Source organism: Monodelphis domestica, chromosome 8, assembly GCF_027887165.1.
Source record: "Monodelphis domestica isolate mMonDom1 chromosome 8, mMonDom1.pri, whole genome shotgun sequence".
NCBI lineage: Eukaryota > Metazoa > Chordata > Mammalia > Didelphimorphia > Didelphidae > Monodelphis > Monodelphis domestica.
Genome location: NC_077234.1, coordinates 59,076,161 through 59,101,242, shown reverse-complemented (window position 1 = coordinate 59,101,242; position 25,082 = coordinate 59,076,161). Strand labels below are relative to the sequence as shown.

Sequence of the window (25,082 nt, the reverse complement as noted above, 5' to 3'; positions counted from 1 at the left end):
AATGGATTTATACAGATTTAATTGACTGTTTCAGCCAACAGTTTCTATGGGTTGCCTGACCAGATCTTTGGAATTAAGTCTGGAATACTCAACCAGAGAGAAGTCTACCATGGAGAACTGGGATAACATTTCATCTTCGGAGCTAATCCAGGAAAATAAGCAGTTCATAAAACAAGCAAGTAAATGTTTTCAGAAAAAGATACCAAAGTTTCATAAAGAAAAGAAAGGAAAAACAGGAAACAGTGTGTGTATATGTGTGTGTGTTAAAGAAACTGGGTAGGAAAAAAAAAGGAATAGAATAACTGCATAATAAATCACCTTCTCTGAGCCACCCAGAGGAAAATATTCGGGGTATTTACACAGATAATTTACAAAACAGTGCTTAAGAACTCACTGCAAATGGAAAAAAAAAGAAGAAAAAAGAATTATTCATACTCCCTAAGGTTCTGCAGCACGATATTTAAAATGACTGGATCCAAGGGACTATGACTAGAGACAAAAGGTTTCGACTCTTTTTAGGGAGGTTGTAATTACATGTTTTTAAAAATCCAAGTACCGGTAGTGTTTTAGAAATGGTGTAGTGTTGTATAGAAAAATATGCTTGATATCTGAAGAAGAATTTCTGCATTCTTTGTTACAAGCCCATCTCATAAATTTGTATACTTGCTTGTCGATAGTAGCGTGAGTCTGTCCCTCAACATCACTTTCTTAAACTTGAGGGGTTATGAAAATAACTAGAATAGGGGTGCACACATGTGGCCTCTGGGGGCCTCTTCTCCTGTAGGATTTCCATTCAAGAAAATATGCTCCCTCATTAACAATCCATATGATTGGTTAGGACCCATTATTCCAAAACAATCATTCTATAATCACAAGACCTCCTTAGTTTCCTGGTCTATAAAAGAGACTAGATGATCTATGAGGTTTCCTCCAGGTCTATTTGATTCAAATCAAGAAGCCTTTATTAGGTGGCTATTAGGGCTGTGAATAGAAACACAAAACCTGTAACTCTGCCTAACCTCGGAGGGCTTACAGTCTACTGGGGACAAATAATGCATACAAAATACCTAGGATTTTTATTTTGAAGGTGGAGGTGGTGGGGGAGTTAAGCATTAGTAACTGGGAAAATCAAGATAGGCTTCCTGTAAGAGATGGCATTTGGGGTGAGCCTTGAAAAGAGGGTGGGATCCAAGCTCTAAAATTCTATGATCCTTTTGGATCATAAAAGAAAAGCTTAAGTAGGATCCCTGACACAGTGTGGTAGGACTGAGAATCCATAGGACAACCAGAATATTGGTTCCATTTGCTTTTATAATGGCAGTGTCTGCTCTCCTTGGTCAGCATCTTGACTCCATGGAACACTAAGGATAGCCAGGACACATCTAGGACTTGGCTTTCCCATCATCTTGTTATTTGTTGGGCTTTTGACATTCTGTTTTACTCAAGCATGGAAAGGAGGGATGAAGGGGACCACAAGATTATATTACAAGTGTCAAGCCAGTGTACTCACTCTAGGGGGTTGTTTGCATTTCATTTTTAGTCAGATCATTGTTGAAAATGAAGCTCTTGAGGCAGCTAAGTAGCACAGTGGATAGAGCACCAAGTCTGGGGTTGGGAGGATCTAAGTTCAAATCCAGCCTTAGATGCTTCCCAGCTGCAGGATGCTGGGCAAGTCACTTACTCCCATTTGCCTAGCCTTTGCTGCTCTTCTGTCTTAGAACTGATACTGAGTGAAGGCAAGAGGAAAAGAAGGAGAAGAGTAAGGGAAGGAGGGAGGGAAAGTGGAAATAAAGGAGGGAAGGAAAGGAAGGAGGTTAGAAGCTCTTTTACCTGTAATGGGGACCCATCAGGAAAAGCCCTGAGTAATGGCATAAGTCCACTAACAGATTTGATCAGTTTACAGATCATGGAATTTTCTCAGGAGGGAAAGCCTCCCACAGAGGTAAACTGGTTCTCTAACCTCCTACCAAAAGGACATAGGGAAAACTTCGCTCATTAGTCCCCAGCAGCAAAGGCTATTGGTGTCGTCTCAGCGAAAGGTAAAGTCCATGTCTGCCCCCCATGTTGTAATAAAAGTTTTAAATCTGCCTCAGTTGCCTGGGTTATTCATCAAATTGACGAGGTATTCCCCTGATTAATTCCCATGACATTTCTGATATCTGAAAGGCAGTGTTGTAGAATGTTTAGAATCCATGACTTTGCATCAGGAAAACCCTCCTTTAAATCTGGCTTCAGATTCTCACTAGCTACGTGACTCTGGGAAAATCATTGCTTTTTGTCTCAATTTTCCTTACTTGTAAAATCAAGAGGTCAGCCTTGAGAGCTTCTAAGGTCCCTTTCAGCTCCAAAGCCATCGTCCCAAGATAGCTGTTGTTTAACCCTAAACAAGTTACTTCAGCTCCACAGGCTTGCTTTTCCATTGATAAAATGAGAATAATGGATTAGAAGATGGCTCAGGGTGCTTCAAGCTCTGATTCCAAGAGTCTTGGAGCCGTGAAGGAAATTTGAAATCTGTTCTGTCATCCCACACATGTACCAGTGTGTGACCCTCCAGACATTGAAATGTGCAGCAATGGACTCAGAGAATCATGGGATTGGGAGTCTATGCAAAAATGGAAATTCTTGGCTTGCCTCCAACTGTCTGAACAGTGTTCACAGACAATGAAGTTGAACAGTTAGTCTGACAAAGGCTCCCACAAAGCCACATGGGAAGCCCTAAAACAGCACTCAGGAATTCAGAGTGAAAGAGAATACTGCTCGTACCCCACCCAAACACACATGCATCCTTACTACCAGCAGGTCAAGTATTCAGCGATGGTGAAATCACCCAACTGACTCCGGCTGCTGATTGTCTTTGATAAAGAACAGCCTTAGAGAAATGAAAACTTTACCTGGTGATGTCTTACAAGAGAGGGAGCCTATGGAGAGGTAACCCCTGCTCCCCACTACGGGAAAATGGAGGGAAGCATTCGTGGAAGAAATAGCATTTGGTTTGGGCTTCAAAAGACAAAGAGTGACACAATTATTGGTGAAAATATCTTCTTTCCCCTTCAAGACTATATTTCTCATGCCCAGCTCATGACCTTGCATGTAAAGGGTTAGGTATATGCAGGATAAAAAGGCAGCTAGATGATACAATGGACAGACTGAGGGCCAAGCCTGGAATCAGAAAGATTCATCTTCCTGAGTTCAAATCTGGCTTCAGATGCTTACTAGCTGTGGGACCCTGGGCAAGTCACTTAACCATATCTGCCTTAGTTTCTTCATCCATAAAATGAGCTGGAGAAAGAAATGAGAAACCACTCCAGTATCTTTGCCAAGAAAACTACAAATTGGGTCATGAAGAGTCAGACACAAGTGAAACAACCAAACAGGCATGATAAGCCATTGGTTGGATAAATGAATGTTAGGATTCTGAAGTTCATAGTATTAAAGACGAGAAGGGAATTCCAATTCTAAAAATATCCTACTTTTGTGAGTTGGAGTGAATCACTTTATAGGATCATAGATTTAGAGCTGGAAAGAGATTCTCTCTCTCTTTTTTTTTAACCTTCTCATTCTATGGATAAGGAAATGGAAGCCCCGAGGTGTTCCCTCGGAATGATAATCTGGGAAGCTTTGAATGTCCTTAATATCTGTGTTACTTGTTCAAGTCACTTAACATCCTGGGATCTATTTCCTCATCTGTAAAAGGAAGGGCTGGACTAGAAGACTTCCCTCTAAGGTCCTTTCCAGTGCTGAATGCTATGATCCTGTCAATGACTTGGCATGGGTCACAAAGGTAAGAACGAATAGAGCCAGTAGTCAAACCCAGGTCCCCTGATATCCAATCCAAGGCTGTTGCTGCCATGTCATGCTTCATGGAGATCTCTAGGTCACAAAAGACTCCATCAAGGCAGCAGCTGACAGAAGCCATAGCTGATCAGATTCAGCAGCAGCAGGGGGCTACCAGACATAGAATTCTGCAATATTCCTCCACCGCTGCCACAAAAGCTGGAGACTTGGCTACAGAGGGTAAATTCACCACGACTCCCAAAAGATGACTGGCAGAAGTTATGGTGGTATGGGACTGCCTCTACAACTCAAAAGGAAAACCTGCCATAGAAGAAAAAGGGAGAGGGGAGCAATGACTAAGATCAGACAAAGACCAAGCTGCCTGCTGGGTGAATGGCCTGACAAATCCACTGCACCAGGATTGCTCGAGAATACCGATCAGAGCAAAAGAGAAAAAGCCCAAGGATGATCATGGAATCAGTCACATCAAGCTGAAGCGATTTTAGGCTGCTCCTCTCTCCTCCTTTTCTGCCTCCTGCCCGCCTCCTCCCAGAGATCCACAAAGCACCCCAAATTATGCAAGAGTAACAACTTGAGAACTGTTATAGAAAAAGAAACAGCCCAGTGTGAAGGTGGGGAGGGTCATACAGGCTTCCCTTGCAGCTGGGACATGACTACATTCTCTTCATTATTCTTAGCCATGTGGAGTAAGAAAGGGATTTCTTTCCGCAGCTGGCATTCTGTGTAACTCAAGAATCAGAGATGAAACACTGGACTCTGTTCCCTCTGAAGATTAGAAAGGGGTTGGGGGTTGTTTGTTTGTGGGACGAGGATTGCTTATAATTTGGATTTTATTTGGATTTAAGAATCCATCAAAATTTAAAATAAACAATATTTAATTGCTTTAAATAAAAACAGTTGGCATTAGCCCCAAGAGTTGCTATTATTTACTTCTAGTTAAATCACTGGTATATAATCTTTTACAGACCTTTTTATCCATAAATATTTTGATACTTAAAAGGATCAAATCATTTACAGAATGAATAATTGTACCTCAGCACTTTCACCGACCAGAAGAATTATGAAGTTGGAAGGAACCTGGACAGATGGCCCAAGATTCAGGATTGATGGTTATGCATCTGATTTGGAGCCAAAAGGAATCTTTGAGATCCACCCTACCCCATCATGTGACAGATGTGCAAACCAAGATCTCATGAGTTGGCTTGCTCAAGGTCACACTAGTAGTAATTAGCAAAACTTAGGATGCGAACATAGGTCATCTGAGTCCAAATTTGTCTCTCCACTATTAAACACTGTTTCCTCTGTGTAATCGTGGTGGAGGAACTGGGAGGGAATAGATTCAAAAGGATGTTTTAACTTTGGTGAGAAACAGCTCCCATTTCTTCTGAGACAGGAGAGACTAAGAGGGGAGAAACACAACTGAAAGAGCAATGGCTTGGGAGTCAGAAGACCTGAATTAAAAGCCCAACTGGTCATTTCCAACCACTGTGATTTTCGGAAAAGGACTTCACCTTTCAGGGTCTCACTGGAAAATGAGGGGGATAGACCAGAGGACCTTAAAAAAGCTCCTCAGATGGATCATGTCACAAAGAAATGATCCTGGAAGACAGTAGCTCTTGAAGTATGTTGGACAGATGACTATGTAAACCATCTATTCTCTGAAAGACTTCTAGGATTGGAAATTTCATATTCTCCCTTAACAGCCCTGTCCTGTTTCTATCCTTCTGATCAAAAAGTTCTTTATGTCTACCAACAACAATAAAAATTTTATTAAGTGCCTGTGTGTTTGAAAAACAAAGATAAAAATGAAGCAGGGTCTGCTTTCAAGGAGCTGGTATTCCTCTAAGAAGAACAGAAGGATGGGGAAGGGGCGACATTTATGCAAGCAAATAAATATAAAGTATATGAAAAGTAAATGTAGTATAATAATATCAGGAGTCTGAAAGTTGTAACTGGTATTTTTCCCTATATATGTTTGTTTGTATATGTATATATACATACATATATAAACTGTTATATTCTGTCTTAAAATCAATACTAAGTGTCAGTTCCAAGGTGGAAGAGCAGTAAGGGCTAAACAATTGGGGTTAAGTGACTTGTCCAGAGTCACACAGCTAGGAAGTGTCAGAGGCCACATTTGAACCCAGGACCTCCTGTCTCTAGGTCTGGCTCTCAATCCACTGAACCACCCAGTTGCCCCTCTCCCACAATATCTTAAATCAATTTCCATTTCTTCAATTTGATATCAATGATAAATTATTACTCTCCTTTAACTATAAATAGCCAATCAAAATCTGTCATTCTCCTCCAGATATACCAATTGTTTTCATTACGTTTTCATATTTTTGTCCGTGTGAGGCTCTGTCACTGTCACTGAATGTATCTTGCAGTCCATTTAAGGTGTGATATCCAAACAAGAAACCAGTTTAATTTTAAAAACTTGTTCGATCCACTGTATAACTGAAAGATTTTTTTTTTGCCAGCCTTTAAATATACATCAGGACTAGGCAGCATTCCCCTTGAGTTTCAGTCTCATGAAGCTTCAATATCACTAGCCATAGCAAAATCTAATGGGAGTATCTATCCACTTTGCTGGTAAAATAGATTCGGATCCCAGACTGTAATTCTTCAAACTGGGAAAAAGGGAAGAAGTGCTTCAATGGGGAAGGAATCCATATTTCTCAAATACATCATTTTTCTTCCTCTATTATTTTACCCCTAGTAATAACAAAGTCTCCAAAAATGAAATCTGCATGAAAATGTTTCTCTATTAAGATGATTATTACTGTAAGGAGTAACTCAAATATAAGTTTAACCAAGTCTTCATTTTCTTGACTTGTTTACAAAACTTGTTGAAATTATATTTATTTTTCCCTTTTGGCTTTAACTAATATGACGTTAACAAAATTATAGAAAGAATTCAAGGTAACTCCCTTCACCCCCCCCCAAATTAAAAAATTAATAATATATGGATTTAAAGATCAGAATCATCACATGGTAAAAATTAGAATTTAGATGTGATAACATAAACTCTCATAAATCAGAGCAACAAAACAGTTGGGGGGTTTCTGAAACAGTTTTTTAAAAAAAGTTAAGGAACTCTCAAGTCCCGGGAACATACTGTGTTCAGAAGGGGAATAAAAAAGGGAAACGATATTACTCAGTTTCTAATTAGGATTCGAGTGTGGGAATTGGCCATACACTACTGGACACCTGCAATTTTAAGTCTACAGGATGAAAGTCTACTAATGATTTGTTTGGTACCTCTGGGGGAAAGGGCTGGAAAGGTAGCGAAGAAAAGGGAAAAATAAAGGCAAATGCCTAAATATGAGTAAGCCTTTAAACGTCCTGATAGGAACAGCTATAATGATCATAACTCAAGGTTTCTTTTTATGATAGGAAGTGATTTTGGATTTTCTTTTTTCAAGTCAAGAATTACATAATCAGCACCTTCAGGTTAAATCTACTAGTTTCCTCTTATTTGCATTGTTATTTCATTCTCCCAATTTCAACCGCTCATAGCAAACCAGCTACTTTTAATTGGTCACATACCTTGCATCCACTGTGAGTTCGAGTTTTCATCAGTGGGGTCGTGGTGCACAACTCAATGGCTTCTGGCTCATGGAAGATGACTGTGGGGAGAGGTTCTTTCCTCAGCGTTAGGACATTCAATTTAGTCTTCAACATGGTCTGAAAGTGCTGAAAAGCATGAAAATAAACCCAGTAGTGGTTAATTCTTTAGATTCCACAAATGCCAGTCAAACCTAGTAGTTAAAATTTCCATACTACTAGCTCTGTTCTAATTGTTGACTAAAGAACTTCTTGGCCAAATGTAGATGAAACAGCAATTCATGTGCCACTTTCAAAGAAAGAAGAAAAAAAAAACCCTAGTCTCACCGGTGCCACTATAAGCCTCAAAACTTCAACTCAACTGCCACACACGGTGCCACTAGAAGGATGCTATTACGGTTAGACATCTAACAGAATAATATTTTCCACTGAAATCCTGGGGGCTGGACAGGGACCGTATCTGACTAGAGCAAATAAAAGGGATATCAGAATAGAGGAAGAAAGTGGAATTGAATTGTTGTTGGGGAGTGGGGGAGTCTTTGTTTTTGTGGATGAGGATAGGTGAAATCCATGCAAGTCTAAAGAGAATTTAGGAAGGTAGCATGAAAGAACTTTGGATAGAAATGCAGTTCTGGGCTCTTGTCCCAGCTCCACTCATCTGTGGTATAAGGTAAGGCATGTCATTACTCTTTGAGCCTATGACCTCATTTATAAAATAAGGATATATGGAGATAGTATCTGTGATTTTCTTGGGATGAGTAACTCCCAGAGGAGAAAACTACCTCTAACAAGGCAGGTCATTACCTTCTCTGCAACTTAAACTTCTGGAGAGTTTTCTAGGGCTTTGAGAAGTGGAAATAATTGTCCAGGGTCTCACAACGAGTATAAATCAGAGGCAGGATCTGAACTCACATCTTCTTGAATCTATGGTCAGCTATCAACTACATCATGTTGCACACTCATGAAAAAAACGTTTATTGAACTATCTGTTCAGGAATATTTGATTTGTAAATGAGAGTACAGTGACTTCTAACTTGGTAAAACAAATTGATGCTATCTTACTCATTGTAGTGTATCTGAACCCACGAGGGGTTACCTACTATAGTTGGCCGAACACACTGATATTTCTGGAACTTACTGCCGTCTGCCATTCTGTGCAGGACAAACGAGGAAGAGCGTACAGACCGACAGATGTTCGCTCAGACACATGCCAACGTATTTATGAGCATTTCTACATAAAAGATACTCTGCCCAGGGTGAATTTGAGGGCAGAAGACTGGAGCCATTTTCTGATGGACAAAAGCTATTATCAAAATCCTGTACAATCTGCCCAGAATGACAGCAAGATTTAGTTACCAAGTTACCAAGTTACTGACATCTACTGTTTTTGGTTTGCATGATGGGAAAGACAGGGAAGAGAGATGGGCTTATATGTTACTATATTATTGGAAGAAAGCATTCCTGTCCATCTCCTGACCATAAAGGAAGGAAACGTGAATCCAGTAAGCATCTATTATGTGCCAAATAACTCTAAGTGCTTTACAAAATATTATCTCATTTAATTCTCACAACAACTTTAGAAAGTACATAGAATTATTACTCTCATTTTACAGTTGAAGAAACTCAAATAGACAAATTTTAAGTGACTTGACCAAAGGTGGGTTTAACTGGCTGTGTCCATAAATCTAGATCTGAACTCAGGTGTTCCTGATCCCAGGTCCTATGCTCTATCCAGTTTACCATCTAGTTTCCTATGTCCTGAATACATTTATCACTTTGGAAATTTTAATTATGTATTTGATTCGGGGGGGGGAGGTTAGTTGGAAAGCTCTCTTATTCCTACTCAAGAATCTTTTTTCAATTCAAAGAGCATTTATTAGGTTCCTACTATGCACCAGGCTCTGTGTGAAGTGCTGGGGATGCAAAAAGAGGTGAAAGATAGCCGTTGCCCTCAAGGAGCTTACAATCTAATGGGTGAAACAGCATGCAAACAAATACATGCAAAGCAAACCATATATAGGATAAATAGGAAATAATGAATAGAGGGAAAACACTGGACTTAAGAGGGGTTAGGGAAAGCTTCCTGCAGGAGGTAGAATTAGAATTGGAACTTAAAGGAAGCAAGGGAGGTCAGTAGTCAAAGTAAAAGAGGGAGAGCATCCCAGGCATGGAGGAAAGCCAGAGAAAATAATAGGAGCAGAGAAATGGAGTGTCTTGTTCATGGAACAACCAGGAGGTCTATAAAACCAGAGAGATTAATTTGATTTTATAATTTCTTTGTAAGGAATGGAAATATTCCCTGGGAGCATTAAACTTTGGGGATAGTGATATCAGTGTGATTTACTTTACTCACAGGTTCTGTTCTCGGCATTCTAGTCCCACTGAGACCAAGGGGATTTTGATTGATGAGTAACACATAAAAGGATTTAGATTTAAAAGAGATAGTTGCCAAATGTGAAGGCTCTCCCATGCTATCTAGCAGGAGATGTTGGGTGGGAATGAGAGTGTAGAGGAGCAGTCTGGGCGGTGGTTAGGATAACTGAAGGGCAACATGAATACGTGCTGAAGTCTAAAGACAGAGAAGACATGGTCCCAGGAGATATGAGGCAATGGATGGGAAGCCAACTTGTCCTCTCTTGCAATTTGACCCATGGACTCATGTCATTGAAAACTCTCTCAGGACAGCATTTGTGGAGGCGGCTGCTATTTCATGTACTAGAAGTTGACCCAGTGTCAGCTGAGGATGACAGTTAGCAAAAACAGAAGCTTCCATGTAGGCACTGGCATCTCAGATTATTTTTAGCTCTGATTTATTCCTAAGTGACAACTAAGTAGGCAGGATGACCCGTCAAGAATCATCAGGTTTGGAAGACAACAAAACTAGACTTTAAGGTGAAATATTATTAGCTTGCTGCATATCATCAGATATGACATTCTACCTCTATTTCCCCACGGATAAAATGGACAAAGTGATTCCCATTCCCACAACAGACACCTTCCAGGAGTACTGTGTTGGATACAAATTAGGCCAGAGATGTCTTTTTTTACATTACGTTCCCTGTTACTTTTGCTAATTATGATTATGTGAAAAAAAAGGAGGGAAAAAATCTGTGATTGTCTTGTGACAGATACTATCTACTATCCAAGAGTGAGTCTTCAAATGGCACTTTCATAGGTTGTCCATTAAAATGTTTTATCTATGGAGAGGGTTCTCTACTCTTATTATACTTATTCTACTCTATACTTATTATACTTATTATCCTATTATACTTATTATACTCTATACTCTTATTTATAAAGATTAATCTGTACTTGTTACAAGGAAGGATTTTTGTTTTTAGGGAAGGTGTGGATTATCAGATATCATGAGTGGGTACTAATAGTGATGCTAAATAATAAAAGGAAGAAAGGGAAGACAAGATGTCAGTGAATGATTTTAAAATCACATAGAAAACAGTAGAAGGAATCTGAAAAGGGAGGCACAAACAAGGAGGGAGATATTGGTCCACCCATGTTAAAAGTAATATATGCTTAAAATAAAGCAAGTTAATCAGTCAACAATCAGGTATGGAGCACCTACTATGCATCAGGCACTGTGCTAAATGCAAAGGATAACAGAAGGCAAAAGGCAGTGCCTGCCTTCAAAGAGCTCACATGCAAACAGAGGTCATCAAGATTGGTGATTTCATATCCAATCTGATTCTATTCTTTGTAAATGAGAACAAAACTAGAAAGTGAAAAAGGGCACAAGGTTGGGGGGGGTGAGAATCAATCTGTAAAAATTGAATGAGATTATGTATGATATCATGTTAAGAAATTTTTTGAAAGGAAAAGCACAATATGCATAAAAATGACTGCCATTGTCATAATGTGAAGCTCCTTTTTGCTTTGACTGTTTAATGGGCAATGTGTCCTCCTTTCAGTCAGGAAAATCTGGGTTCGAGTTCCACTGCAAGCTGGACCTCTGACACCCTGGGAAATTCTTTTACACTCTAAATAATCCAGTCAACTCTCTAAATCTTTATAACTTGTAAAACTGTTGGTTATCTTCATTATTAGAAGGAGGATACTCACCTGGAATCCCTAGAACAATGAAATCAGAGACTTGGACCTATAAAAAGTTTGTTTGTTTTTTTATTCTCAAAATTTGAAACCATCACATCTATCCCTACTCCCATCTCTACTTGGCAAAAGACTGCATAATAATCTTTGTCTCTTCTTATCACAGATGCAGAAGAATTAAAATTTATGGAATCAAAGATTTAGGTCTGGAAGAGTCTAACCTCTTCATTCCATAGATATGGAAACTGAGGCAAAGGGACCTTAAGTGGATCCCTTTAATCAGAATCCAATAGCTATTAAAGTGCTTGGGGGAACTCTGCCTGACTCCAAGTATGGAACACTATAATCACAAGGTCAAGCTTCCTTGGAAGATGAGTTAATAAGAATATAGATTTGAATGTGGGAGGACTCCCAGAATTAACCATGCTGTTCTACAGATGAAGAAACTGAGGTGCAGGGAAGCTAACTGACTTGCTCATTTGAATCCGGACAGTCCAACTGCAGAACCAGGACCCTCCTTATTCTTTCATCCTGTACCCCCCACCACCACCCACAATACAGTGTAACAAAAAGAGTGCTTGTCTTGGAATCAGAGCACCTTGGGTTCAAGTCTCGCACCTCACCTTGTATCTACCTGAGAATGGACAACTTATTTCCCTTTTCTAAACCTCAGCTTCCTCATTCTGTAAAATGGGAATATTTAGAGTTCTACTGTCTGCTGCACTGGGTTGTTCTAAGGAAGGTGCATTTGCCGATCTTAATGCACTGCATAAAATAAACAGTTACTGAGTGGTAAGGGACTATGTAACCTTATGAAATGGCAGCCAAAAGGTCTAGAGTCAGAGTTTCACAGGAGGCCCCATTGGTACCCAGGAAGCCACACCAGCTAAGTTAAGCAGAGCTATAGTTGGAGATTCCACATTCATAAATATGGAAGAAAATTAAACAAAAACAAACCATGAATAAATAGATGAATGAATAAATAGATGAGTGGATAGATAAAGAAGTAAATGATGTTTAAAGCAAAAAAAAAAAATTAAACCCTGATGGGTCTGCAAATCCTATCAGCATTAGGCAGATCCAAGAGAGAATTTGAAAAATAGAGACTGTATTTGCAACCAGAATTAATATTGCCAGATAAAAGATGCACCGAGGCCCATAAAGAAAATGCTTTGTTCTACTTTACAGCAGGAGGAAGAAAGCATCAGGGAAGACAGAGGCCCTGCCCCCCTTGACATCAGACAAAGCCCCGCTTTCTGCACTGGTGGCTTATTCGGTATCCCAAAATAGAGCCTCCAAATCAGGCCCCATTGATGCTTATGGCATAATCTGCTATCCCCATAGAAATGTACAGTGGACTCTGCTTGTTTTCTTTCAAACATTTCTCTCAGCCAGTTTAGCAAAGGGGGATTTACATATTTTATCAATGCAAACTAGGAATACATTGACCACTGTATTGATTCTGCATCAACACTTAGAGAACAGAAGAGAACAACTCCTTCTCCCCACATCCCAGCCCCAAGAGCTCTGGAAACAAAACAGAGAAAGGAGATGTATGTCCTAACTCCAACTCTGTATGACTTTGCACATGTCATCTAACCTCTCTGGCCTCAGTTCACTTATCTGTAAACTGAGAATAGCAACCCTTGCACATCCTAATTCCAAGAGGTATTGTGAGGGGAACGCTTTCTAAACCATAAAATTCTATTATCCTTTGCAGGGATAACTAGCCCCCACTTCAGGCAGTGTAAAGAGAACTGGATTTATATCCTAAAGAATCAGACTCAAGGAATTTCATCACTCGAAGGGACTTGCTCCCCACCCCCATTTTTTAAACTGGTCCCGTAGGGAGTTCCGTTGTGGGATCTCTATCAACCTATGTAGTTCAGCAAATGCTGGTAACTTGGGTCCTTTGAGAGTTTCCCAGAGCACTGAGATATGAAGTGATTTCCTTAGCGTGACATCAACAGTATCAACTGACTCTCTCTCTACTGTGCAATAGCTGCTTCTGTAATTAATTCATAGCAAAAAATTCCCACTACAAGCCAACTGAAAAGGGGTCAATTGATCAATAAACCAAATAAACATTTATTAAGCACCTATTCTGTTCCAGGAGTTATGCTCGGCCCTGGAGATACAAAGACAAAACAACAGCATCTGCTCTCAGAGAGCTTATGTTCCTGGGGAGGAAATGGAAAAACAACATCCATACAAGCATATGTCCATAGAAAAAATTTTTAAAGTAATTTCAGGGGATAGGGAGACAATAGTAGATAGCAGACAGGAAAAGCCTCCTATTGAAAGATGTTTTTGAGCTCAGCTCTGAAGAAGATTAGTAGTCTAGAGAGTAGAGATGAGGAAGGAGTACATTCCAGGCATGGGGATCAGACTGAAAAAGGCCAAGGAATGGAGATGAGATGTTATGTGTGAGAGAAAGCAAGACCACTTGGGCTAGACTGTCCTTCACTTTTCAAGAGAACCAAAGACACCACAGCGTATTTTATTGACTTGTGCGTGATCAGATTTAAGTAAGGCGGTTACATAGAGTGATTAGCTTCACTTTCTCTTACAGAATCATCAAAGTCCAGTGACAAAAAAAAAGTCAAGACAAAAGGAAAAAGTACAATGGAAGACTTTGACATTTTAGATGTCTGACCATGTTCTACATGCTCCACAGTGCCTACTTCAACTGCCTTTATACTAGTTGGAATAAATTTTTCTCATCCACTCATTTTACTGCGAGAAGTCTCCAAATGTCTGAGGTAAATATTTCCCTTACTCACTGACAGATTTGAGATCTCTTGGTTATCCTCAACCTGGTTTAGCTCAGTAAATCCATTATGGCAGTTGAGTTGTATTATAAAATACATGAAGAAAAAGCAGTGTATAATAATCCTGGAAAGATGGGTCAGAACAGGGTTGTGAAGGTATTTAAATGCTAATGGAAACTGTAATTGATCCTAGAGGCAACAACCAATGGAGTATTTTTTAGTAGGGAAGTGGCATGAGTACTTGTGCTACAAGAATACCACTTTGACAGCTATATGCAAGACTGGTTAAAGATGAAAAGGATTTAGACAAGGAAACTAAATAGGAAGCTATTACAATAGTCCAGGTCAGGGGTGATGGTAGCATGAGTAGAGTAGATGGGACAAATAAATAAGATGATGTGGAGGTAGAGTGGACAAAACTCGGCAAAAATGATTGGTTCCTTGCTGTAAGGTTCATTGAGGAATCAAAGACCACCAGTGATAGGAAATTCACTATAGTTTTCCATAATAGCATGAAACCACTAAAATCAATCAAGTTAAATCAACCCCAGATTTCTGGTCTATTAATCCTATGAAACAAAGGAAATGAGGTTAGTCTGGCACAATGTGGTATTGAAAAAGTCATAGTGATTCTTTGAGATGGCCATATCCCACTCCTTCCTTTTCCAGATTAAGAGCCATGCTGATAAAATAACAAGAATACAGGCTTTGTAATCAATTAGAGTCAAATGACCTGGATCCAAATTTCAACTTGGCTAATTATTACCTGGGTGCCCAGAGCAACTAAATTAACCTCTCTGAACTTCAGTTCTCTTGTCTATGAAATAACCAGCTGGCCTCTAAAGTTCCTTCCAACTCTAAATCTAGGATCTACGAATGCCAGCTTTGTTCCTATTTACCCTTGGAAAAGTGACTTAATTTCTTTGGGTCACAGTTTCCACATTTCTGTGATGAGGAGTGAACTAAATGATCCCTTTGAGCCACTTTTAAATTTATGTATCTATGAAGACAGCTGAATATTACATAAATTCAAAATCACAAGACAACCTTTAATATCCCCAACCAATAGTTAGCTGAAAGGTAAGATGGTTATAGTGATACATTTTAACTTGCAAATCACTGGTTTTTGCAGCAGACCAGCCATTCCAGATGCCAACAATGAAGGACTCTTGGGGATGAATGGGTATTCCATTTTTCTATGCAATCTATGATGATCTAGGATTCAAATATGGCAAAGACTCACAAATGGCTGACCCTGTGTCTGTTCCCTTATTGCAGACAGTCACGTTTTCCTCAATTTTCACAAAGGGAACAATTAGATTTCAGCAAGCTTCCTTTCTCATGCTCATTAGATTATTGAAAGAGTTTATGGAAAGCTCTATTTTTATTAAGCAATGGCTATTATTAAACTAACCGAGAAGTCATTTTCACACACACCCTCCTTTATTCCTTCATCTCTGATCATGGAATTTCTATTTTTGAACTTCACAGGTTCTCAAAGCAAATTCCGTGGGAGAGGCACAAAAATAATGTTGCACCCAAGGTTGGTGCAGAATGCCCTCAGGGATTGTGAAAACTCCTCACTATGAAAAAAATTCCTATCAGTTTTAGAACTGTGTTCTGATCATATATGAACAGTTGATGAAATATTAAGCTTGGGTTGTCTTTAGGAGTAAAAAATTAGAAAGGGTTTTTTACTCCGAAAATTATAGGGATTAAAAAAAATCTCATTGGTACCCAGGAAAGCTTTGAATGTGAACAAAGAATACTGCTATAAGCATCCCATCTAACTCTGAGAAATTTACTGAATCTCTCTTGTCCTCAGTTTTCTCATCTGTAAAATGTGGGAACTGGACTGGATGACCTTTGTGAAGATTGGATTTGGCTATCTCCTGATTGTAACAATAAAGGTACCTAGCTCTTCCTTGATAGTGAAGATAAAATTATAATCCCTGGTCTATTTTTAGATTTTAATCCCCAAAGCATTAACTCAGTATTTAAAGTAGATCTACCCATTTTAACCACAAAAGGTGAACTAACAAAAAAGGTGTTAACAAACCACAAAAGGTATAACTAACTAAAAAAGGTGTGAACACCAATTTCCTACATTGAGTAGGCAGTCCTGGAGAGGAGCATCTGCTGTGATTGGTAGATGTAAAATTATGGGAAGGTGACACAAGAGAAAAAAGATCTTTAAATAGAGGAAACAGAGGCACATGAGAGGAATCAGTCACTCAGAGGAGAGGCTGGAAGATTAGTCACTTGGTGTTGGACTGGAAGACAGACACTTGGGGAGAGACTGGAAGACAGACACTCAGACTTGGAGTGAAGACACTTGGCTGTAGAACTAGACCCCTGGAGGAGCTCCTACAGGGGACCTCAGACTGCTTTTCTTTTAGACAGTCACCAGGGTGAGTGAAAGGCTAACTTAGTTTCCTTGCCTTTCTGAAGGTGTGAACCTCTGAGAAAGGCCCATCATCTAGAAACTCCTTTCCCCTGGCTAGGGCTTGGAATTTCTACTGGTCTCTGAGGAAGCCAGAGCTCTCTCTCTCTTTTCCCCCTTTTCTCTCATCCTTAATATCTTCCCTCTATTGTAAATAAACTACCAGTAATTCCATTTACTTTAGTAATTCATTTTCGGGATTTAGTAATTAAATCCCTGGTGACCACCAATTAATTATTCAGTCCAACAATAAAACTTAACACCTTCAAGTCCTACTCAGCTCTAAATATATGATACCATGGTCCTATCATGTATTTTTGAAAAGTTATAATTATACATCAAAATCCTGTGATTTCATGACAGGGCAAACTCTTCATAGCTATCTGGGTCATAACTGATGAACTAAATATAATCTTACAGAGTTGGATGAGGGTCAGATCAGAGACATTGAGTGACTTGTCTGGTCACACAGCTCTCATGGGATTGAGGCTAAATTACAGTACATGTCTTCTGAAATGCAAGTCCTTCATTCTACTATCTCAGTATGTCTCTGAGGAAAAAATTATTTTAAAATTTAATGAAGATTAAAAATAAATATGTTTTGGGTTAGTTAGGTGGTTCAGTGAATAGAATGCCAGGCCTAAAATTAGGAGGACCTGGGTTCAAATCTGATAGCACACATGTCACAGCTGTGTGAACCTAGACAAGTCACTTAACTACATTTGCCTAGTTCTTGCCCTTCTGTCTTAGAGATGTTACTAAGAAATAACTATTTTTTTAAAGGAAGGAAGGAAGCAATAAACTAACAAATGAACGATCAAACAAAGGAAGGGAGGGAGGGAGAATCCATTGCATTAATTGCAATGAAAAGTTATCCCACTTTCAACTAGATTAAAGTTAAGTGCAGATATTAGTTAACCATTTTGAGCCCACAAGGACAAATAAAATGTGGTCAATTGTTTCCTGATGCTTTCTTCATCTCTTTCAGTAAACATTTGTTAAGCACCTACTGTGTATAGCTCAGGTTTTCCCCTTTTTTTCATGGAGTTTACAGCCCAGTAGGGGGATATGAAAGATAAACTAATAACCATAATGCATAATAACAAAATAAACGTATAAGAGATGTTCGAGCACAGAGCCATATGAGGACTGATAGTAGAAAGGTCATTAAAGAGAAAGTTTTATCTAGGGACATAAATTGGGACATGATTCCTCCTTCTGTCTACATTTTAAATCTGGAACAAACCTCAGAATTCACGTAGATCAGCTTCTCTCTCAAATTCATTTCCTTGAGTTCAAGTTCAGTAGAGTTCCTCCATAGATTCTGCCATTTCTGAATTCTCCAAATGTCCTTGTGAAACACTATCTAGAGGAGAGAAGGAAGAAACTTCTCTCTCCCTCCTCTCTCTCTCTCTCTCTCTCTCTCTCTCTCTCTCTCTCTCTCTCTCTCTCTCTCTCTCTCTCTCTCTCTCTCTCTCTCCCCCTCCCTCCCTCCCTCTCTCTCTCTCTCTCTCTCTCTCTCTCTCTCTCTCTCTCTCTCTCTCTCTCTCTCTCTCTCTCTCTCTCTCTCTCTCTCTCTCTCCCCCTCTCTCTCTCTCTCTCTCTCCCCCTCTCTCTCTCTCTCCCTCTCTCTCTCTCTCTCTCTCTCTCCCCCTCCCTCCCTCCCTCTCTCTCTCTCTCTCTCTCTCTCTCTCTCTCCCTCCCTCTCTCCCTTTCCTTTCCACTCCCACCTGTTTTTTTTTTGTTTTCCATATAGCCATTCTAGACCCTAGCCATGTCCTTAAACAGCACGATGGATGAAATAACAATATGGAAGAAGGGGCAATGCTCTATGCCACAGAAACAATGCTATTTATACAGTATCATAAAGTGAGTCACTGGCAAAATCACAACAGACTTCACACAGGTTAATGTGGCTGTTGCTAAGTGATATTAGCTGGGGACAATGTGATGGGAGGTGTGCCTATAAACAATTCAAGCTATTTAACAGGCATTAATTCCACACTTATTATGTGCTAAGCACTTTCCCAGGTGCTAAGACTACAAGGACAAAAAAAAGTCTCTGTCTTCATGGAATGTATATAAAATTAGTTAAAGAGCTACAACGAACACAGATAAAGATATAAAGTTCTGTCTTTGACTTTCTATGATACAATGTGAAACAACACCAGGCAATGTCAAGTGCTTATTTTAGGACTGATCTAGGAGAGCCCTCCTATTGGAGATAGATCTGGAGCTCAGTTTTAAAGGAAGCAAAGGTGCCAAGAAGTAAACATTAGATGTTAATTTCTAAATATAAAATGTGTAATTTCTAAAAAAATTCAAACTGGCCTTCTTCAAAAAGGTATTGCTATACACTCCCTAAATTTATGCTACAAATCCACCTTCGTGTGCACCAATAATTGAGATCTCTAAAGCTGGACCTCAGAATGCTGAGCCGGATGATGCTTTGAAAACTTGGCCAGAAGCCAGTGCCTAGCAGGAAGTAGTCATGAGTGACTCCCTTCTTCCAAAGTCATAAATGAGGAAGAAACAGCAGAGAAACTTTTAAAAATAAACTTTTAAAGAGCATGAGAAGCAGACAAAACATTGTAGGATCTGAAACCTAAACAGAAAACAATGAGGCTGATATTCAAGAATTTTCCCCATATTCCTCTAAGTGAGCTTGCTTGGCCATCATATTCTTTTCTGACTTTTCCTGGTATTTTCCTTTTGTGATACAATGTTATTTTTCTCTTCCTTTTATGAAAGAACAGAATTGCCCACCCTTTTCTTTTCCCTAACCCCATTCCCCTATTAAGATATATCTCTTTTGGGGGCAGCTGGGTGGCTCAGTGGATTGAGTCAGGCTTAAAGATGGGAGGTCCTAGGTTCAAATCTGACCTCAGACACTTCCCAGCTGTGTGACCCTGGGCAAGTCACTTAAAACCCATTGACTAGCCCTTACCACTCTTCTGCCTTGGAACCAATATATAGTATTGACACCAAGACGGAAGGAAAGGGTCTAAAAAATAAATAAATAAAATAAAAAGATATGTCTCTTTTTTCTTATTCTTTTGCCCACTAGTGGCTATGTTACTTTTGCTACTGAATCTAGTGGTACCCAGACTAGACACCTACTAGCTATTTCTCCACTAACACTACCAAGTACAAGCAAAGCACATGTCCTCCCTCTTCATTTATATTTTACAAAATCTTTAAAGATTCAAAAGAATAGGTCAGATGCCTTCCAAGACTTCAAAGAACAGTTCAGATTCCAACAAAACTCACAGGTTTCCTCAATGGCCCTGTCCCTAGTTGTCAGTGATCTCAGCCTCAGTAAATTATTTTATATTACCCCCTAGAGATTATACAATTGTTTCTCAGTTGTATCCCTTCAGATTGTAAGCTCATTGAGGACAGGGATAGATTTATTTTGGGCTTTTTATATACTGAACCTAGCATATTGCTCTGTATATAGTAAATGCCTAATGAATGTTTACTTCATTGAACTGAATGTGCTAGTAAATCTCAGTTTATGAGTTTCACCCCCAATAGACCTATTCCAAAAGAAGAGACTTTCCCCAAGAAAACAGTCATAGGGCAGCTAGGTAGCACAGATATAGCATGAGTTCTGGAGTCAGGAAGAATTACATTCAAACCTGGCCTTAGATACTTCCTAATTGTGTGACCCTGAGCAAGTCACTTAACCCAAACTGCCCAGCCCTTGCCTCTTTTCCATCCTATAACTGATACAAAGATGGAAGGTTAGCATTTAAAGAAGAAGAAAAGGAAGAGGAAGAAGACAAGAAGATGACACTACAACGATAATGATGACAACATCATCACTACCAAAGTCAAGACCAAACGTGTCCTGGGCTCATTCTAAGTTAAGTTTTGGATGGCATTGCCATAGGAAATGCCAAGAGCTCCATAAATAGCATCCCACAAAGAGTACTTCCTAATTGTTCTTTTGAAAAGATCATGAAAGCAAATACTACCTGATTCCCTCCTAAAAGGGGGAGGAAAGAAGAAATCAGGAGACCTTCTATTTCTGGTTACTATCAATAAGACGTATTTCTAAGGAGGAGACATTGTATGACTCTCTAAGACTCTAAGGGGAGACAATGACCACCTCCCATCTATGAAGAATCTTTTAAGTCTTTTCATTAGGCCCCATTTTGCTAATTAATATAGAATTTTATTTCATGCTGAACAATGCCCTAATTCTTACACAGAGAGATATTATGCCACATTGGTATACTGACTGATATTTGTTGTTGTTCAGTCATTTCAGTTGTGTCTGACTCTTCCTGAGTCCATTAGGAATTTCTTCCATAAAGATAATGGAGTGATCTGCCATTTCCTTCTCTAAGTCATTTTACAGATGAGGCCTTCTGTTTTAGTAATTCTAAAGAGTGAAAGGGGCTAGTGAATAGGGATTAAATGACTTGCCCAGTTAGTGTCTAAAACTAGATTTGAACTTGGGTCTTCAAGCCCAGCATTAACTATAGAAGGGCTTAAAAGTTGCTTGAACTGAAGTTTCCTTAGTATCATGTCATTCCTGCCATATATATATATATAAAATGTAATAAATAATAACTTATTTTTATTCCATTTAAATATAAATCTAAAATAATTACTATTATTATTAATAATAATAAAACAAATATAACAATTAATACTCTTCAAAGCACCTAACTCATAAACTAGGTAGTATGATGGAAAAAGCACCAGACCTGGAGAACCTAGATTCAAATGTCATCTCAGACACTGTCTCATTGTGTGACCCTGGGCAAGTCATTTAATCCCTATTCACTAGCTCTTGCCACTCTTTAGACTTACCAAGACAGAAGGCAAGGGTTTTTTGTTTTGTTTTGTTTTGTTTTAAAGCTGTTCAAAGTCTCTAGATCACAAGATCTAAATTTACACAAAAGAGTATATATCAAAATTAAATCACAAATAAGAACCTAATTGATTTGCTTTCAGATGTTCTCTTTCTGTTTTTTTTATCCTAGAGCTAATCAAATGCATTATGTAAATTAGACAATGCAACTTTAAAGTAGTCACCTAGGTGAGATATATAAATAAAGTATGATATTATAACACCAAAAAAATATGAATTCCAAGAAGTGGTGGAACATTTGTTTGAACTAATTCAAAGAGAACAAGGCAAAATGAGAATATGAATATCTATAATGACATAAAAACAATCCCACAAGGCAGCAGAAGTCTGATTAATTGTGATGATCCATCTTGGGCGTGGAGAATCTGAAAGTAAGACAAATTTCCCTTCTCTTGGTGGAGGTGGAGCATTGTAGGTACAAAATCTTATAGATACTCTCAGACAAGGGTATTTTGTCAGTTGAATTCTCTTAAATGTATGTATCACAAGAGACGATCCAATTGGGGAGGAGACAATATCAGGGCATGACTGGGACACACACAAAGTCATGAAAAAAACTTGATTAAAGAGTAATCACCTGGAGAAAATCAATTCATCACGTTTTTAATAAGTACCAATTAAATCCATGACACTGTGCCCAGCCCTCAAGCGAGAGAAAGACAAAAAAAGAAAGTCTCTTCCCTGAACAAGCTCATGGTCTATTGGGAAGAGATTAAGATGAAGTAGAGAAGGACAAACAAAATACGTACAAAATAATAAAATGAAAAACAAAAAACCATAAGAGTTGATATTTATATAGCACCTTCTAGGTACAAGGCATTGTACTAAGTTCTTTACAATTATTATCTCATTTGATCCACACAACAACCCTGGGAGGTGGATGCTATTATCCCCACTGAATAGATGAGGAAACTGAGGCAAACAGAAATTGTGATTTTTTTGCTCAAGGTTACACAGCTAGTAAGTATCTGAGGATGATTCTGAACTCACAGTCTTTTTGATGCCAGGCCCAGAGTTCTATGGGGAGAGAATTCAAAACTAACAACCAGGGAAATGAGGGAATTAAGAAAGGTCCATTACAGAGGAGGGGGTCCTTAAAATGAGACCTGAGGGGAATCAGGGAATGTAATGTATTGTTCTTGCTTTCTCTCCCCACACAGAACCAGCCCTTGCTAGATGGACTCATGAGTTACTATGGCCAAAGAATTTCTTATTATCATGGCCAGCCCCTGATGATGAGCAGTCAATGACACAATGCTTAATGGTTTCACAACCAATGAATTGATTTTCTCCCAAATGAGCTCTGTGTCATCTCAAATTAAAAAAAAAAAAACATGCCTTTTCAGAATATAAATAATACTTCCCTAGATGAAAAAATGATTTTATAACTTCTTCAGGAACTATTTAAACCAAATTTCACTGTATATACAGCCACGTATTCAAAAGCCTGTGGGAATAAGGGATAGCTAGGTACCTACATATGGATAGAGTGCCAGCCCTGAATTTGGGAAGACCTGGGTTCAAATTTGATCTCAGATACTTGCAAGCTGTGTGACCCTGGGTAACTTAACTGACTGCCTAGCCCTTCTTTAGAATTGATACTAAGACAGAAGATGAAGGTTTAATTTAAGAAAAGAAAAAGCCAGTGGAAAAGCTATCACCCACTTCGGCAGACTAGGACCCCTCACTTATTCAGAGATGTAATAAATACCTACTGAAATTATAGATTCCAAGCACGGGCATATTTTGCATGTGTCTCAAATTCACTTTTTATCTTTCTAGTTTCTGTTTAACATGCCCTTAAATCCAGAATTCTACCATTTAGCTTAAAGAATCAGGAGGAAAAAAATATTCAAAACTCCCCCACCATAATTAGCAACTTAAATTACAAAGTAAAAACACGCACAGGAGTGAAAGGATTCAGTAAACAAGCCTTAAATCAACATCCACAGCCTGGCTCTAATTAGTTACATTTGGCTCGCTCACTGCCATTCACTCTTTGCCTCAGTGAGTGGTAGGATGTAGCCAGGTGTTTTGCACTAAGGGAATGTGGCTTTCATTCCATCAGTCAGGAAACAGGTCCCAAATAGCCAGGGCACTATAAATTGTATTTGTTAGGTATCTAGGCACCCATTTAAAAAGAGCTGCATACCCTCGTGTTTTTAAATGTCTCCAAATGGCAGAACTCCCCATGTGGTGATGCTCTCTTCCCTTTTCTATTCCATTCTACTTATTTATAGAGGGAAATGCTTTGTCTCCATGTCCTCCCCCAGTAGAATGTGAGCTCTTTGAAGAGGGAGATCATTTTTTGGTTGTTTTCTCTTTGTATCTGAAGTCCTTAGCACAGTGACTTATTCAGAATGGGCACTCAGTAAAGAGTGGTTTGCTTCATTCCCTCAGGACACAGCTGGCCACTTACCTGACCTATTCTTAGATAGAGGTTAAGGGCTCCAGGCCCCAGGCTCTCCCAGGAAGTAGTAGTTGCCACTCAATACCAGATGATGCCCTGTCTTCTGGCTTCACTGATTTTGTGGGTGGCAGCATTTATCTCCCTAATTTAGGGGGATGGGTATGTGGGAATTTATAGTGTTAGATGTCTCATTACTTCCAATTTCTCTTGTACATGCTCTGTGTGTGTGTGTGTGTGTGTGTGTGTGTGTGTGTAAAGATGTAGATATCTGCTACAATATCAGTTGTAGCTTGTGGGATCCTGGTCAAATCACTCACATTCTCATTGGTCCAGGCAAATCTTTAAGGTGACAGATTCTAAAGCTGATGGCTGATCTGCACTGGAAGAGAATTTCCTCACTGGAATTTTCCCAGGTCAATAAAATTAAATTTTTATAATATAAATATAATTTAATAATAAAATAAAATTTCTTTCTTTTTTGAGCATTACATTTTATTATTTTCTTTATTTTTTTTTATTTAGTCAATTTAGAACATTTTTCCTTGGTAACAAGAATCATATTCTTTCCCTCCCTCCCCTCCCCCCACCCTTCCCGTAGCTGATCTGTAATTCCACTGAGTATTACATGTATCCTTGATCAGAGCCTATTTCCATGTTGTTGATGTTTGCATTAGGATGTTCATTTAGAGTCTACATCCCCAACCATATCCCCCTCGACCCATATAGTCAAGCAGTTGTTTTTCTTTGGTGTTTCTATTCCCACAGTTTTTCCTCTGGATGTGGATAGTTTTCTTTCTCATAGGTCCCTCCAGGTTGTTCAGGATCACTGCATTGCCACTAATGGAGAAGTCCATTATGTTCAATTATACCACAGTGTATCAGTCTCTGTGTATAATGTTCTTCTGGTTCTGCTCCTTTCGCTCTGCATGACTTCCTGGAGGTTGTTCCATTTCCCATGGAATCCCACCAGTTCATCATTCCTTTGAGCACAATAGTATTCCATCACCAACATATACCACAATTTGTTCAGCCATTTCCTAATTGAAGGGCATCCCCTCATTTTCCAATTTTTGGCCACCACAAAGAGTGCAGCTATGAATATTCTTGTACAAGTCTTTTTCCTTATTATCTCTTTGGGGTACAAAC

General features: G+C 39.0%; 1 protein-coding gene across 1 annotated transcript in view; it reads right to left on the bottom strand.

Annotated features, from left to right (window-relative positions):
• The window catches only part of PID1 (phosphotyrosine interaction domain containing 1), a 261,786-nt gene that overhangs the window by 143,365 nt on the left and 93,339 nt on the right, over positions 1-25,082 (bottom strand). The window contains exon 2 of the mRNA XM_007502140.3: positions 7,348-7,494. Coding sequence (XP_007502202.1) covers positions 7,348-7,494 — 147 coding nt within the window. The remainder of the gene's footprint in view (positions 1-7,347; positions 7,495-25,082) is intronic.